General features: G+C 38.5%; 1 protein-coding gene across 5 annotated transcripts in view; it reads right to left on the bottom strand.

The window, feature by feature from the left end:
- Nucleotides 1-1,919: 1,919 nt before the first annotated feature.
- The window catches only part of FSIP1 (fibrous sheath interacting protein 1), a 90,975-nt gene continuing 78,544 nt past the window's right edge, over nucleotides 1,920-14,350 (bottom strand). For 4 of the 5 annotated variants that reach the window (XM_087746806.1, XM_087746809.1, XM_087746808.1 and 1 more), the window contains one exon: nucleotides 5,268-6,278. In XM_087746806.1, coding sequence (XP_087602932.1) covers nucleotides 5,703-6,278 — 576 coding nt within the window. In that variant the 3' untranslated portion in view covers nucleotides 5,268-5,702. Of the gene's footprint in view, nucleotides 2,443-5,267; nucleotides 6,279-14,350 lie in introns of those variants that run through there. The other variant, XM_087746807.1, reaches the window with a different exon arrangement.

The following is a 14,350-nucleotide window of genomic DNA, read 5'->3' as shown; positions in this document are numbered from 1 at the left end:
CACTATATTTTATATAACATCTCCATTATTCTGTACCTCATACCACTAAACATGTTTTACCAAATAATTTTCTTTTCGACAGTTTTACTTAAAACTGAAAATAAATAAAGAAAGGAGGGCTTGAATTGCTATTTCACCTGTAACATCAAGTAAGAAATAAAATCTTCCCAAAGAACCTGTTATTTAAGATAATGCAGTAGAAACCAAACACAGATAAATATTAGGTCACTAATTTTTTACGCAGTCTCTGATTTCAGGTACTGACCATAAGCACCTTTGGAATAGCATTTCACGAGAGCTAGGTGCCTGCAGTTTGCAGTGACTACAACTGGTGCAGGGTGCTTGGCACTTCCCAAGACCTGAAGTGAAGTAGCAGAGTTCCTGTCGGAATATACTCTTCAAGTCAATAGTCATTCAAACTTGCCTGCTTATCCCTGAAATGCCAGATGTGAATAAAAAGTTGTATTCATGGCTTCAGGAATATTGTAAGGCTTAGTCAGCAACAGGCTCTTCCTTGAGGGTGCTAGGAAAAGCTCTTTCATAACGGTGAGAGACTTAAGATAAAAAAATACACTAGGAAACTAAGAAATAATTATTATTTCTCTTAATATAATTGTAGATATTCTACATATAAACTTGAAACAGAACTTAGTTTTCTTCAAAAACTATCTGAGCACTTTAACAGTGTTTTTGAGAAGGACTCTATAACACATGAATTTCATGTGAAAATAACTGGACTGCGGAAAGATTACAGCCAGTGGACAGTCCTGCACAAATATCATACAAGCACAGAAAATACTCTTGAAAAAACTTCGTCAGTATTGCTTTGTTTATGTTTAGGCTAAAGAAATTACAACACAGACTTAAAATTTTTAAGAAAGATAAGAAATACATCTAGGTGAGATTTGCAAAGCTCCATTAAATGTGCTTACAGCGATCCTGTGCAGAGCAACGGGACTACGCAGAATGCCCAGTATCCATGGATGTTATTGCTGTTGCAAAACAAGTAAAAATATCAGAAAACAATAAACAGCACTTGCTTGTCACAAATACAGTATCCCATTTACATTTTTAATTAAAATAAAGTAGGTTAGATTCTGATCTCTGTTATAGCCACATGATTGCCACTTCCTCAGGAGTGTACATCCACTCAGACTGGCAACTCCGTAAATGAGATTAAAATCTGGGCCAATATGTGCATTAATTTAAACATTCAGATTAGTTCAAGTAAGCCCTATGCTATAATGCAGCCATTGTATAGTTAACATTGTATCCATACATCTTTTCTTGTTGAATGTTAAATGGCTAGTATAATATCTGAGAAAGAATTTGTCCTTTCAGCTTGTGTCAAATGAGAACTTGGCAGCGGGAAAATCTATTTTTTCTTTGCTAGAATCTCTCTCCCTCCCCCCCCAAAAGAAAACCCTTTAATGGAGAACCATGTTTTTGTAATAATTTCTTCTTATTCTGACACTACAGTGCATGAAATTAAAAACCAACCATCAGCTCAGTAAATAAGTAGAAAATCCAGGAAAAACAGTAGTTAAAGGGTAGACAAGCAGAAACTTGTAATGAATTTTTATTATTATCTCAAACACAAAACAGGTGTATTACCCTTCCCCCAGCTAGCCATTACTATAAGGTTTCACAATCCAGTGACTGCTAGGGCATGCTTCTGAACTCCTTCACTTCTGTTCACACCAAGCCTTCACAGGGGACTGCGATCTTTCATTACTTAGTTACACTTCTTAACTAGAGGATAAGATTGGTCGCTATATGGTTATACTCTTTGCAGGACCAAGAATCAGACTGAGCAGACTGGTGCTGATGTTCTGATCCAGCAGAGGACTTGTGCAAGTCTTTACCTTCAATCAAACCAGCAGTCCAGCAGACAGCCCCTGGGCAGAAGACTGAGTATGTATTTGGGTCCCTCACTGAGTCAGGGCTCAGCAGTCAGACAGGCTGCAAGCTCCGTCAAACTGTACTGGGATAACAGAGGCCAGGTCTTAGCTAACTACAGGAAAAAAGTAGATTGTGTGTAAAGGAGGAAAGATAAAATTATTATATACATTTCATATCTGTTCTAATAAAGTCTCATCAGTAGAAATGGAATTTGCAAGTTGTATTTTATATTTTTCGTGAACAAGGACATGCACATCTATCAGACACACAGCTACAGAAATGCGTATGTACATTTATTTATTAGATAGAACACTCCCAGGAAATGTAATGATGTGCAAGAGTTTATTTTGAAATCAAGCTGAAAAAATATATGATAATGATAATAATAATTATCTCTTAAGAATAAATCACCTCATGAAATAGTTTTCAATGATGATAATTCATTGGATTCAGAGTGTCTGAAAACCACACTTTTAGAATAAACCGTTGTGTAAAGAAGCATATAATCACTCTCCCCTCAACTTTCAATCTTCATATCATCTGTAAAAAAGGAAAGAATCATATGCTGAACTGCTGCAAGCACAATATTATTTGCAAGAGAAAAAAGCAACAGCAGTTTGTGATACAACTTCTACTTAAAATTTAATATAGAAAAAAAAAAAAAAAGAGCTGGAACTAATTACCAATTGGCTCATACAACTGAGAAATAACAGCCTTTCCTTATCTGTGTGTGGGTAAGTCTGGCTTCTGTTTATCTCAGTAAACATCACCTATACATACATGCATATGACCCTGAATTACTGAATTACCCTGAAAATTACTACTTTTTTTCAAGAAGCAGGAATTACTTATGTCTGAAGGCCCATGAGAGTTTCCTTCAGATATATATACACATATATATATATATGAATGATGTTAATAATTGTGCTTTCCTTAAATAATGTATTACAGTAAAACTATATCACAGACTACAATACCACAATGACTCCAAAACAGAAATTCTGGTAAACCAGTTTCACACAAACACAGTTTTGTTTGCTTACACAGCACTACACAGCGTTTAAACCACATGCAGCAGGCTAGAAAATCAAACTGTTTACAGAAGATTATGCATAAATGTTTAAATGTCCTTTAGAATTAAGACCATAACAAAGCTCAACTATGTCAATGTCTCTTAAAAATAAAAATACACCTGAGCCCTTCATCTGCGGATGTATTTGCCTTAAACTGGACTTCCCTGGGTTCTCCATTCCTCCATACAATGAAAGCACATCTAATCATGTCTGAACTAACAACAAGCTTACCTATAGAATACATTAAGCAACTTTTCAAATTTGATAAAAATCACAACCTTTTGCTTATGGCCAGGAATAATTGCTTAAGACAGAAGTGAGTCACCTTTGAAGGAAACTAATTCCATGGAAAGGTATCAGGGTTTTCTGGTTTATACTGTACACTTTCTCATAAGCAGTACATGGACAAAAATAATAAGAATGGACTGCCTTCCACTTAAATGCTAATTTTGGATGTACATTTTAGCATTAAGAGTAATATTAACGGAATACAATAAATCTGAATATAATTAATTTAATCTTATGGATAACTGCAAAATACTTCACACTAATGTAAAAATGATTACAAACCTCTGAAGTGGGTTTTATTTTGCACCTACATTTATTGTGCCTAAAGATTACCTGTTCACACCATTCTTAAAAATCAGACACCAACACAAAGACTCAAAGCCTGATGAGGTAATGATATTGTAATGATATCCTTGGTTTTGTTTTTAGGTTTTCAGTAAAAATGAAAAGATTTAAAGACTCTGAAAATTCAGAACACTCCCCCCCGCCAAAAAAAAAAAATTTTTGTAAGCAAAATGACCGTAAACCCAAGACATTTATTAACCATACAGATTTGAGGTCTATATGGTTGAACGTTACTCAGCCACTACTGAAAATAGATAACTGAAACACCCTATTGCATTGCTCTGACACAACACATAATTATGACTCAAAGATATTTAAATTATTATGTGATAAACGTTAACACATTCACTTCAAAGACTTTTACCATGAGATGTCCCATATGGAAATTTACTTAATAGCTGAAATCTCTTTTCTCCCTTGTGCAATAAAATTACCTCATAGTGACTATGTCTACCACAACAGGTATGAACAGTTACCTGCTCACTTCACTACATAGTGGTTACAGTGCATGGTGTTTTCCTTGATTTAACACATCCCATCTTAAAATACACTAATAAAGAGAGATGGTAGTTGGGGCTGAGTCATAACTTGAATCTGTACTACATCTATTCAGGCTAAAGGAGAACCTCAATTCATGTGAAGGCAGCAAGTGAAACTTGAGTTTTTCTCACTATCGGTTGCTGAAGAAGACTGGTGGTGTAGTATGTTAATCCTGCATGAGATCAGGCTGCCCCTCGCAGAGGTGGTTCTCTGTGGTGTCCCCCATCACCACCACTGCCACCCCGCTCTCCTCTGAGGCAGACCACTTCCTTCTTCCCTTGCTCCACTCTTCTGATGCTTGCATCTACGTGAAGAGCAAAGCTGGCATGTGAAGTTAGCTGAAAACTAACTGACCAAAAAAAAACCCCAACCTTTTCTACAGGTATTGTATTTCTATTTTCTTCCTGTTGCAGCTATGGCCTAAATCTCATAATGGGCAGGTGAGTCTGAATACCAGCTTTGTCTGGCAGTGTAAAAACAGCAAAACCAAGCCTTCTTGCTTTCTGATAGGTGGAATCACTTTTAAAAAATTAACATTCCTTTCACTGTAGAAAGGTTAAGTGCACACAATCAAAGAAACAGTTGTGAACATAATTAAGAAATGATAACATAGTAAAGAGGTATTAGGATGTTCTTCTAAATTACCAATGAATGTGAAAAAATGTTTCTCCAAATTCAGAATAGATTACCAGTATAACAAAGATTTATCTTGACAAACCTAGCAAAATTTATTGATTTCTAATACAATTAAACCATAGCACTTTAATCACCAACAATTTCATACTGTCACAACTTTTATGAAAGAAATTAAAGATGTAGCTGTACCTGCCTAAAGTCTGGCTTATTTGAACAGCTTGCTTTCCAGAAAGAGAAGTGGTCTTAGGCTAAAAATCTAAATGTAGATTTAGATTACAATATCGCTATATAATTGCATTTAAGTAAAGGACATAAAAACCAGAGACATTTCCAAAATCTTTTTGTAATACCAGACAGGGTGAATTTAATTTTTTGCTGGTTAAAGTCTATTCTTTCTTTTACTGAACAAAAAGTAATTTATAGAAATTATGCAGTATTTATTCATTTTCTTATCTTCTATCTGTAAATCTGAACTCCCTGAAAGCAATTTATTATTCTTAATATAGCTAGGTCATGTTTGTTTCTATACTACTCAGTTTACCTTATTAAAAACATGCCAGAAACACTTGGATTTTTGTGTGAATTGTTATACCAGCTACTGGGAGAATATTAGCTCTCCACAGAACAGTGAACATGACTTTCTACTACCAAAAAGATAATCCGTATGTGTTGTCAACACTGTTTTCCAGTTGACAGAATTAATCAACATCAATATTATATTTCATAAGAGTCCTAGACTTATAGTCAATTATGTCAGGGCAAGAATTTTAATAAACATTCTGTTATTTTGTGTGTATTATTTTTGGCACAGTTTTATGTTTTATAAAAGCACATCCTTGCCCCGCCATAATAATCAGTGTGTATTGGTGCATACCTTTGGTGAGAACCTGCTTGGTGTTTTTCATCATAATCAAAAGCCTATTCTAAAGGGTTGTTAAGAGTCTCACCTCCTTTGGTTTGCAGTGGTATGCTGAGAATGTCAGCCTCTGTGGATGGCTCATTGTTCATGCTGATGCAATATAATGGTTCACCCAAGAAAGAAGGTTTCTTCAACCTTTTTGTGTTGAGTGCTCTTGACATAAAGTAACCTTCAGTAATACTCTTATCGCCCATCTTCTGTAAACCTTCTAGGTCATCAGGTTCCTCTGTTTGGGCCAGTGAATCCTTTGATAAGTGACTATCAGCCAATGCTTTGCTGATATAGTAGCCAGGGATTTCACTCTCTGCATTAACACATAAGCTTTTGTCTTCGAGTCCAGCCTTTTCCTGAGCCGTTAACATCCCTACAATATGGTCTTCAACTAACATTTTGGAAAGAGTAGATGTGGAGTGAAGAGTGGAGTCTTGACTTGTGTAACAAGGGGGACTTAATCCACAAGAAAGAGATTCCTGAGACTTTGGCATGGTAACGTTGCTTATTGTTCTCTGAGGCTGCATACATTCTTCCAGAAGGGTCTTAAGCTGCTCTTCAGAGAGGCCCGTTTGTTCTTCCGTCTGAAAAAAGAAAAGGGGCAAGAATTTCTTCAGTCAAAATATAATTAATGAAAAGCAGCACCATAAAACAGTTTGACAGATACAAAAGCACTGGCAGAACTCTTACATTGATATCAATGTTTTTCAATTCAAACTTAATTTAAATATACATTTACATAATTACATCATTTATGTAACATCTTCACTAGGTTCTAGATAGATGAGACTCTGAAAGTTAGGAAAGAAGTCTGATGTCCACAAAGCACTGAGAGGCCTTTGACTTTGCTTAGTCTTCCACTAGATATCACTGCTTTTTCATTACCAAAGCACATACTTTTTCATATATCTTGGTTTGTTGTGTGTACATACAGACACACACATTAAGATTTTAGTTACTGAAAGCAAAACAGCACATTGCTAAAAGACTTTCAGCTGTTGGGGCGATGCAACTGGGGTCAAAAATGGTTTTGGACAGCACCAGCCCACAAAGGTTGTCACATATTGACTGAAGTATTCCCAGCCACTCACTGTAGAAATGCAACATAGCCTCTCTCAACTATGTGACAAAAAGCACATCAGTTACTCGTCTACAGGACCTACCATGTCAAGTATGTCCCATGGCATGTGACAGAAGAAAGCCCCATCTTCTGTACGACAGTTTTACTGCTTTCTACAAGGTGTCACTGCTTGGCTAGATGTACCTTTTCAGTCAATTTCTTATTCAGACAGTGGCACACTCACATCGTTTTTATCATGCACATTTCCTTTACTGAACATTTCTTAAAATTTGATATTAAACATAAGGACTGATATTAGCTGGTAACAGTGAAGAATAGCAAAGGATATTTTGCTTAGTGAGGTTTGCAATGGGGAGTTACTTCTAGCCTTTAGAATCCTTAATGCTCCTTGGTAATACATCATAGAATCACAGAATACCAGGTTGGAAGGGACCTCGAGGATCATCTGGTCCAACCTTTCTAGCACAGTCTAGACGAGATAGCCCAGCACCATGTCCAGCTGAGTCTTAAACGTGTTCAGCGTAGCAGAGTCAACCACTTCCCGGGGAGATTATTCCAATGATTGACTGTTCTCATTGTGAAAAATTTACCTCTCGTGTCCAATCGGAATCTCCCTGGGAGTAACTTGTATCCGTTACCCCTTGTCCTCACCATGTGACTCCTTGTAAAAAGGGAGTCTCCATCTTCTTTGTAGCTCCTCTTTAAGTACAGGTACATGGTGATGGGATCACCTCTAAGCCACCTTTTCTCAAGGCTGAACAAACCCAGCTCTCTCAGCCTATCCTCATACGGCAGGCTTCCCAGACCCTTGATCATCTTGGTAGCCCTTCTCTGGACCCCTTCCAACCTGTCCACATCTTTTTTGTATAACAGGGACCAGAACTGTACACCGTATTCCAGGTGTGGCCTGAGAAGTGCTGACTAGAGTGGGATAATGACTTCTTTATCTCTGCTGGTGATGCCTTTTTTGATGCAACCCAGCATCCTATTGGCCTTCTTGGCCGCAGCAGCACACTGTTCACTCATGTTGAGCTTCCTGCCCACCAGGAGCCCCAGGTCCCTTTCCACGGAGCTGCTCTCTAGCCAGGTGGATCCCAGTCTGAGCTGCACTCCTGGATTATGTTTTTCCAGGTGCAAGACCTTACACTTATCTTTGTTAAACTTCATAAGGTTCTTGTTAGCCCACTCTTCCAGCCTATCCAGATCTTCCTGCAGGGTGGCTCTCCCTTCCAGAGTGTCTACTTCCCCACTCAATTTGGTGTCATCTGCGAGCTTCATCAGGCTACACTTGATCCCGTTATCCAGATCACTTATGAAGATATTGAATAGCGTTGGGCACAATATCAATCCCTGCGGGACCCCACTTGTGACGGGTTGCCAGTTTGAAAAAGATCCATTTACCACCACTCTTTGGGTGCGCCCATCAGCCAATTCCTCACCCACTGCACAGACCACTTGTCCAGGCCATAACACATCAGTTTCTCCAGGAGGAGGCCGTGGGGAACCGTATCGAAAGCCTTGGAGAAGTCCAAGTAGACAACGTCGACCGCTCGCCCCATGTCAACCGAGCAGGTCACTTTTATCATAGAAGGCCACTAGATTTGTCAGGCACAATCTGCCTTTTTTGAAGCAGTGTTGGCTTTTCCCAATCACGTGCTTCATTTGACTCGTGATGGCCCCCACAAGGATCCGTTCCATGACTTTTCTGGGGATTGAAGTAAGACTGATGGGCCTATAATTACCCAGATCCTCCCTTGATCCCTTCTTGAAGATAGGGGTAATGTTTGCCTTCCTCCAGTCCTCTGGGACATCCCCCGATCTCTACGACTTCTCGAAGATTATAGACAGTGGCCCTGCAATGACATCAGCCACCTCTCTCAACACCCTCAGGTGGATGGCATCAGGGCCCATCAATTTGTAGGGGTCAAGCTCCTGTAATAATTCACACACTAACTCCTTCTTCACTGATGGTGAGTCTATGTTTGGATCCTCCTGGATTTTTGTTCCCAACACCTGGGATCCAACAGTGTTGGTAAAGACAGAGCTGAAGAAGGTGTTGAGAACCTCTGCCTTTTCAGCATTGTTGGTGACTGATTCACCTCTACTGTTTAACAGTGGGCCTATGTTTTCCTCCTGTTTCTGCTTGCAACTTACATACCAGAAGAACCCTTTCTTGTTATTTTTGACGTCTCTGGCCAGTTCCAATTCAAGTTGAGCTTTTGCTTTTCTGACTGCATCTCTGCACACTCTGGCAATGCCCTTGTAGTTCTCAGTGGACAATCTTCCACTTCTCCATCTCTGGTATGCACCTCTTTTGGTTTTAAGCAGACCCAGGAGCTTGTGGTTGAGCCAAGGGGTCCTCTTGCTCCGCTTACTTCCTTCTCTTTTATAGGGGATAAACTGGTTTTGTGCTTCCAAGACAGCATTCTTGAAGAACTCCCAGCTCTCACTGGCTCCTTTATCCTCCATGGAATCTTCCCACGGAATCCCTCCCAACTGAGCTCTGAGCGAGCTGAAGTTTGCTCTTCTAAAATCTAGAACCCTTGTCTTGGTGCTAACCTTCAGCATGCTCAGCTGGATTCCGAACTCCACAATATTGTGATCACTGCAGCCAAGGTTGTTACTGACTGAGACATTAAAAAGCAGATTTTCTTGGTTTGTGAATAGCAGGTCCAGTAGTGCCTCCTTCCTGGTTGGCACATCTAACATTTGTAAGAGGAAACAGTCCTCTATGAATTCCAGGAACTTGATGGATGACATGCGAGCTGCTGTATTGTTCTTCCAGTAAATACAAAAGTACAATACTCCCTGACAATTTAAAGATTATAATGAAAAGTACAAGACATATTTTAGATATCCATAATACATTTGACTATGAAATATGAGATATAGAAGATATAATAATATATATTATAACTGTTATAGATACTGTGCAACATTTAATGGAAAAAAATGCTTTCTACAATCAAAATCTTGGTTTTACCCAACCTCCAAGAGCCAAAGGATCAGTTGACAATCTGATGAACTCCCTAAGGCTGCAGAGATTTATGTCAAAAAATGATTTTATTCACTCTGTAATGACAATTACACAGAATTTACTTTACATTGTGTTAGAGCATGGAGCTACTGTCATTTCAGAGGAAAGATCAATATCAGATGTCTAGCTAATTTTTTTTTCCCTGAAGGTCTCTTATCCAACTACAGGAGTGATATGACCCTGTTTGATGTATATGACATGATGAGATTGCAACCTAAGTAGCACAGGGTGTATGGATTACGCCTGAAAACTGATTATTCATGTTCATGAATGGGGACTGTTTTCAGTCAGGAAGAAAATAGTGCTTCATTGTAAAACTTGTTGTGGCTACTAAAAATTACAAGGTGACACTACAAAGTGAACAAGAAAGACATTTTAGGTTACTTTCAGTCACCATTCTGTATTTACATGTTCAAACATTAATAATAGCTAATAATTGCTACTATAGACTACTTTACAGTTCAGGCAGTAGCTGGTGTAATTAAACTCAGTTTTATAGATTTATTCAACCCACTAGTCTTTTCCTGCACAGACCAACTTCCTTCCCAATGACACTTGGAGTTTACTTCCTACACATACAAAAGAAGACAACTGCATTAAAGAAATTGAGATGTTAAGGGCTTTTAAACAAACAAACAAACAAAAAAGAGCATGGACAGACTATCATTATGTGTAGAGAGCTTTATTTCAATGAACATAAAATCAGGTAATTATATTGAGATTCAGCTAATCTTGGTATCAATGTACTTTTGGTAACTGAAATCAAACCACTATCTTAAGCACTTATTTATATAACAAAGGAAAAATTATGACCTCTTCAAACTTTTCTCAGGCTTTTAAATTTTAATCCTAGCACAGAAAGTACTCACTGATGAAAAATAAGTCAGACAGGAAAAAACAAATAGTAGCAAAACACATGACAAATCAAAAGTGAAACATGGAATTTTTCAAATTTTCACTCTCAATCTAATTTACTAGCTCACACTGAATGTCGTACATTTCTTGAAGGAGTATTTTAACTTGCAGGACAATGTCTGTTCACAAGTAGTCACTATTAGAACAGACTCACTACAAGAAACAAGATGCATTCACTCAGGCAGAGCACCACAGTAACATAGTTACACCACTATAGTTACTGGAAGCAGAACGGCATCTAGAGTATATCCACAGAGCAGACTATTATGCTGTGTAAAGAGAACTATATTTGTATCACAGAAGATTCTCACATCTGGAAACCCACATGGATTCCCACATGTTTTTGAGTGTGCGGTTCTATATTAACATATTTCAAAGCTCTTGGCCAAGATCATTTGGAGCTAATTTTATGTTAATGACAGGCCAATTCACTCACTGCAGAAGGGAATTCTGCATCTGCTGTAAATGAATGACTGAGTACAAAATGAACATAGTGAGGAAGATCATCTTATCCTGCCTTTCTTTTGTCCTTTTATTCCCCCCATCCCCACCCTATTTATCCGCAATCTACTTTTCCTTGTCCAAATTTATTTTTTTCTTTTTTTTCTTTTCAGGAAAATCATGGGCCTTGTATTGATAATTAGTTCATAGATTACCTAGATTATTACCAGAGGGCTAGGTGGGGAGATTTAGAGCCTAAGGTGAATGGGAAGGGAAATGAGTGTAACAGGTACAGACTGACCAAGTTTGGTAACTTGTGGGCTTGTTTTCCTCCAGAGTGGCAGGCCTGCAGGCAAAGCACACAACGTAAAACATTACTTGTTTTAAAACATTACTTATTTTTGTGCTTTCTTTATCTCTTCCTCCCTTTGGATTTTTTTGTAAAGCATGCTTGCAAGGATGCAAAGATAAGGAACGAAAAAGTATTTAACATACCTCTCCAAAAATTACATTTTAAAATATTAAAGGCCCACTGTTCACAATTTTCTTGTGCCAAAGTCATTTTAGGGTTAAGGAAAAATACACAGCAGAAGAGAAGATAGCTCTTAAATAGCCATCAGTCATCCACTCAGCAGCAAGAAATTTACATTGAAATGAAAGCAGAAAGGCTGCTGTTGAAATCAGAAAACTGAGTTTCGGGAAACATGTAATACCCTAAGGAGACACCTCACACCAAAGAAGGCTGTGCATTTGCAACCAAATGAGCATTCTAACGCATGGGATCGCATAATACAGCAACTGTATTAGGCGTTTGCAAAGTGTGTATTTGCACACACCAGAAGAAATCCTGTCACAGCTAACTGTACTAGTTTAGAGTCACAAGACTTGGAATCAGTAACGCTGTCTTAGGGAGACACTAGATTCCACTTCTCCCAAGCTTTCATTGCCCTCACCGTAAATAATTTACAACTCCTATACAGTAAAAATACTTCAAGATATTTCTTTAAAAATACAAGGACATAAAACTAATGTAATTCAAAATGCAGAAAGAGGCCACTAGACAAGGGAAAATGAGCTATTAGGTCTGGTTCCCATTAGAAATTGGAAAGCCTTTTAATTGTTCTGGCTAATTTTTAATAGGACACTGAGTCCTATTCATTTCCTAGGCTTTTTACCCTTAATGATCCAAAAAACTAATTCCTAGCCAGGAGTTTAGGAGCCTGCTAATGACCTTTACTGTTTATGTGTGGCTAGTTTTTCACACACTTGTGGCCCTTCTCTGACTGAAGATTTCTTGTTTCTTGCTGAATTCCTCGGTGACATGGGTCTATAGAGAAAACCTTACTGCATGTCATAGGAATGCAAACTTGGATCGCTGTGGACAGACCTGCTGTGACTACAGGCTTGCAAGTTCAAAGCTTTAGGCTTGTTATCCACATCTACACAGTAACAGAAACAGACTAACCCTGAAAAGCCTTATCAGATTTTAGCATGGGGAGAAAGCTAACGTCAGGATTATTTCTAATTATAGTAAATAATCATAAAATGACACACAGTAAATGAATAAGCACTAGAAAGCCAGGACTATTTAAGGACTCATGTAGCTGGCATGTCTACAAACTTGTATATGTTGTTGCTTAATCTGAAAGTATTACAATCTACAGTTCTCATGATACTTTATTTGCTTGAAACAATTTACTTTGATGGTCTAATTTAGATATGTTTCTACTGATGTGTAGGACTGCAACAGTCAATTCTAAAGTTAACTGCTCTCTTCCTGATAAAAAGGCTCCATTTTAAGGGTACACTGATCTATTGAGACAACATTCAGATTTTTGACATATCAGCAGAGGAAGGTTTTGTAAGTTTTAGTTATTTCATGACTTATTAATAGTTTCTCAAACAGCTCTATTCTGCTTTGAAAAGGCAATCCTTGCCTTCTGTCTCCACACTACTCAACTCAATGTGCACCATCAACTCCAAGGTCTCACCTTTATGCATCACCATGCACTTGTCTATGAACAGTACTGGTCAGTGCTACTGTGCAATATTATTAATATGCTCCATACAGAAACAGACACATCATGTCATTGTGGAAGAGCTTTTTACAATTTCCAGAAATGCTAAAAGCCCAAAGTTCTTTTGCACCACAGCAGTCAGGATTGGTGTCCATAACTTGTAAACTAATCTAAATTATGGGAATATGTCCTTATGAGACTGTTGTGGGTTAACCCCAGTAGGCAGCTAAGCACCACACAGCTGCTTGCCACTCCCTACCCCCTCTGCCCCAGTGGGACAGAGGAAGAGGAAAGGAAGAGTCAAAGCAATAAAAGTTGTGGATCGAGATAAAAATTGTTTAATACGCAAGGGAGAAGTGAAAGAAGAGATAAAGAAAACAAAACAAGTGATGCAAAGGCAATCACTCACCGTCTCCCATGGGTAGACCAATGCCCAGCCAGTTCCTGAGCAAAAGATGGGTAACTTCCTAGAACCCCCTCTTTTCCCTTCTTATTGCTGTGCATGATGTTACATGGCACAGACTATCGCTTTGGTTAGTTCAGGTCGTCTGCCTCGTTGTGTCCCCTCCCAGCCTATTGCACATCCCCAATCTATCCTCGGGGGGGGGGGGGGGGCACAGCGAGAAACAGAGAAGGCCCTGACGCTGTGCAAACACTGCTCAGCAACAGCTAAAACGTGGGTGTGTTATCAGCGTTGGTTTGGTCACAAATCCAAAACCCAGCTCCATACCAGCTGCTATGAAGAAAATTAACTCCATCCCAGCCAGACCCAGTACAGGGACCCATACACCCACTTTCACAAAGACACTCTTAAGTGTCCAGCACATCATGGTACGGCTCTCAGTGCTTGCTTGTTTGTTTTAAAAACACTATGTTACAAGACAGAGCTTAAAGATTGTAAAAGAAAAAAGTTAATCTTTCCTCTGTAAGGCTACTTCAAAAGAGTTATTTCAGAATGTAATGAGAGAACATGTAACTAGAGTAGATCAAAAACATGCTTACAACTCCGTGAGCGTATTTCTGGGGAGGACAGTAATGTGTATTGATTTGATGGTGTTAAAAATTAAGACTGGAAGCTAAATAATGGATTTAGAAATTAAGAGCTCCTTGTGCTACAATGATGATTCACTATCTGGTGGTCCTGTGCTTCTGTCTAGTTTGGGT

This window comes from Nipponia nippon, unplaced genomic scaffold (assembly GCF_047370975.1).
Source record: "Nipponia nippon isolate SJK-2023a ecotype South Korea unplaced genomic scaffold, ASM4737097v1 scaffold_10, whole genome shotgun sequence".
NCBI lineage: Eukaryota > Metazoa > Chordata > Aves > Pelecaniformes > Threskiornithidae > Nipponia > Nipponia nippon.
Note: the sequence above shows the minus strand (reverse complement) of the source record. Positions and strands in the feature narration are given on the sequence as shown.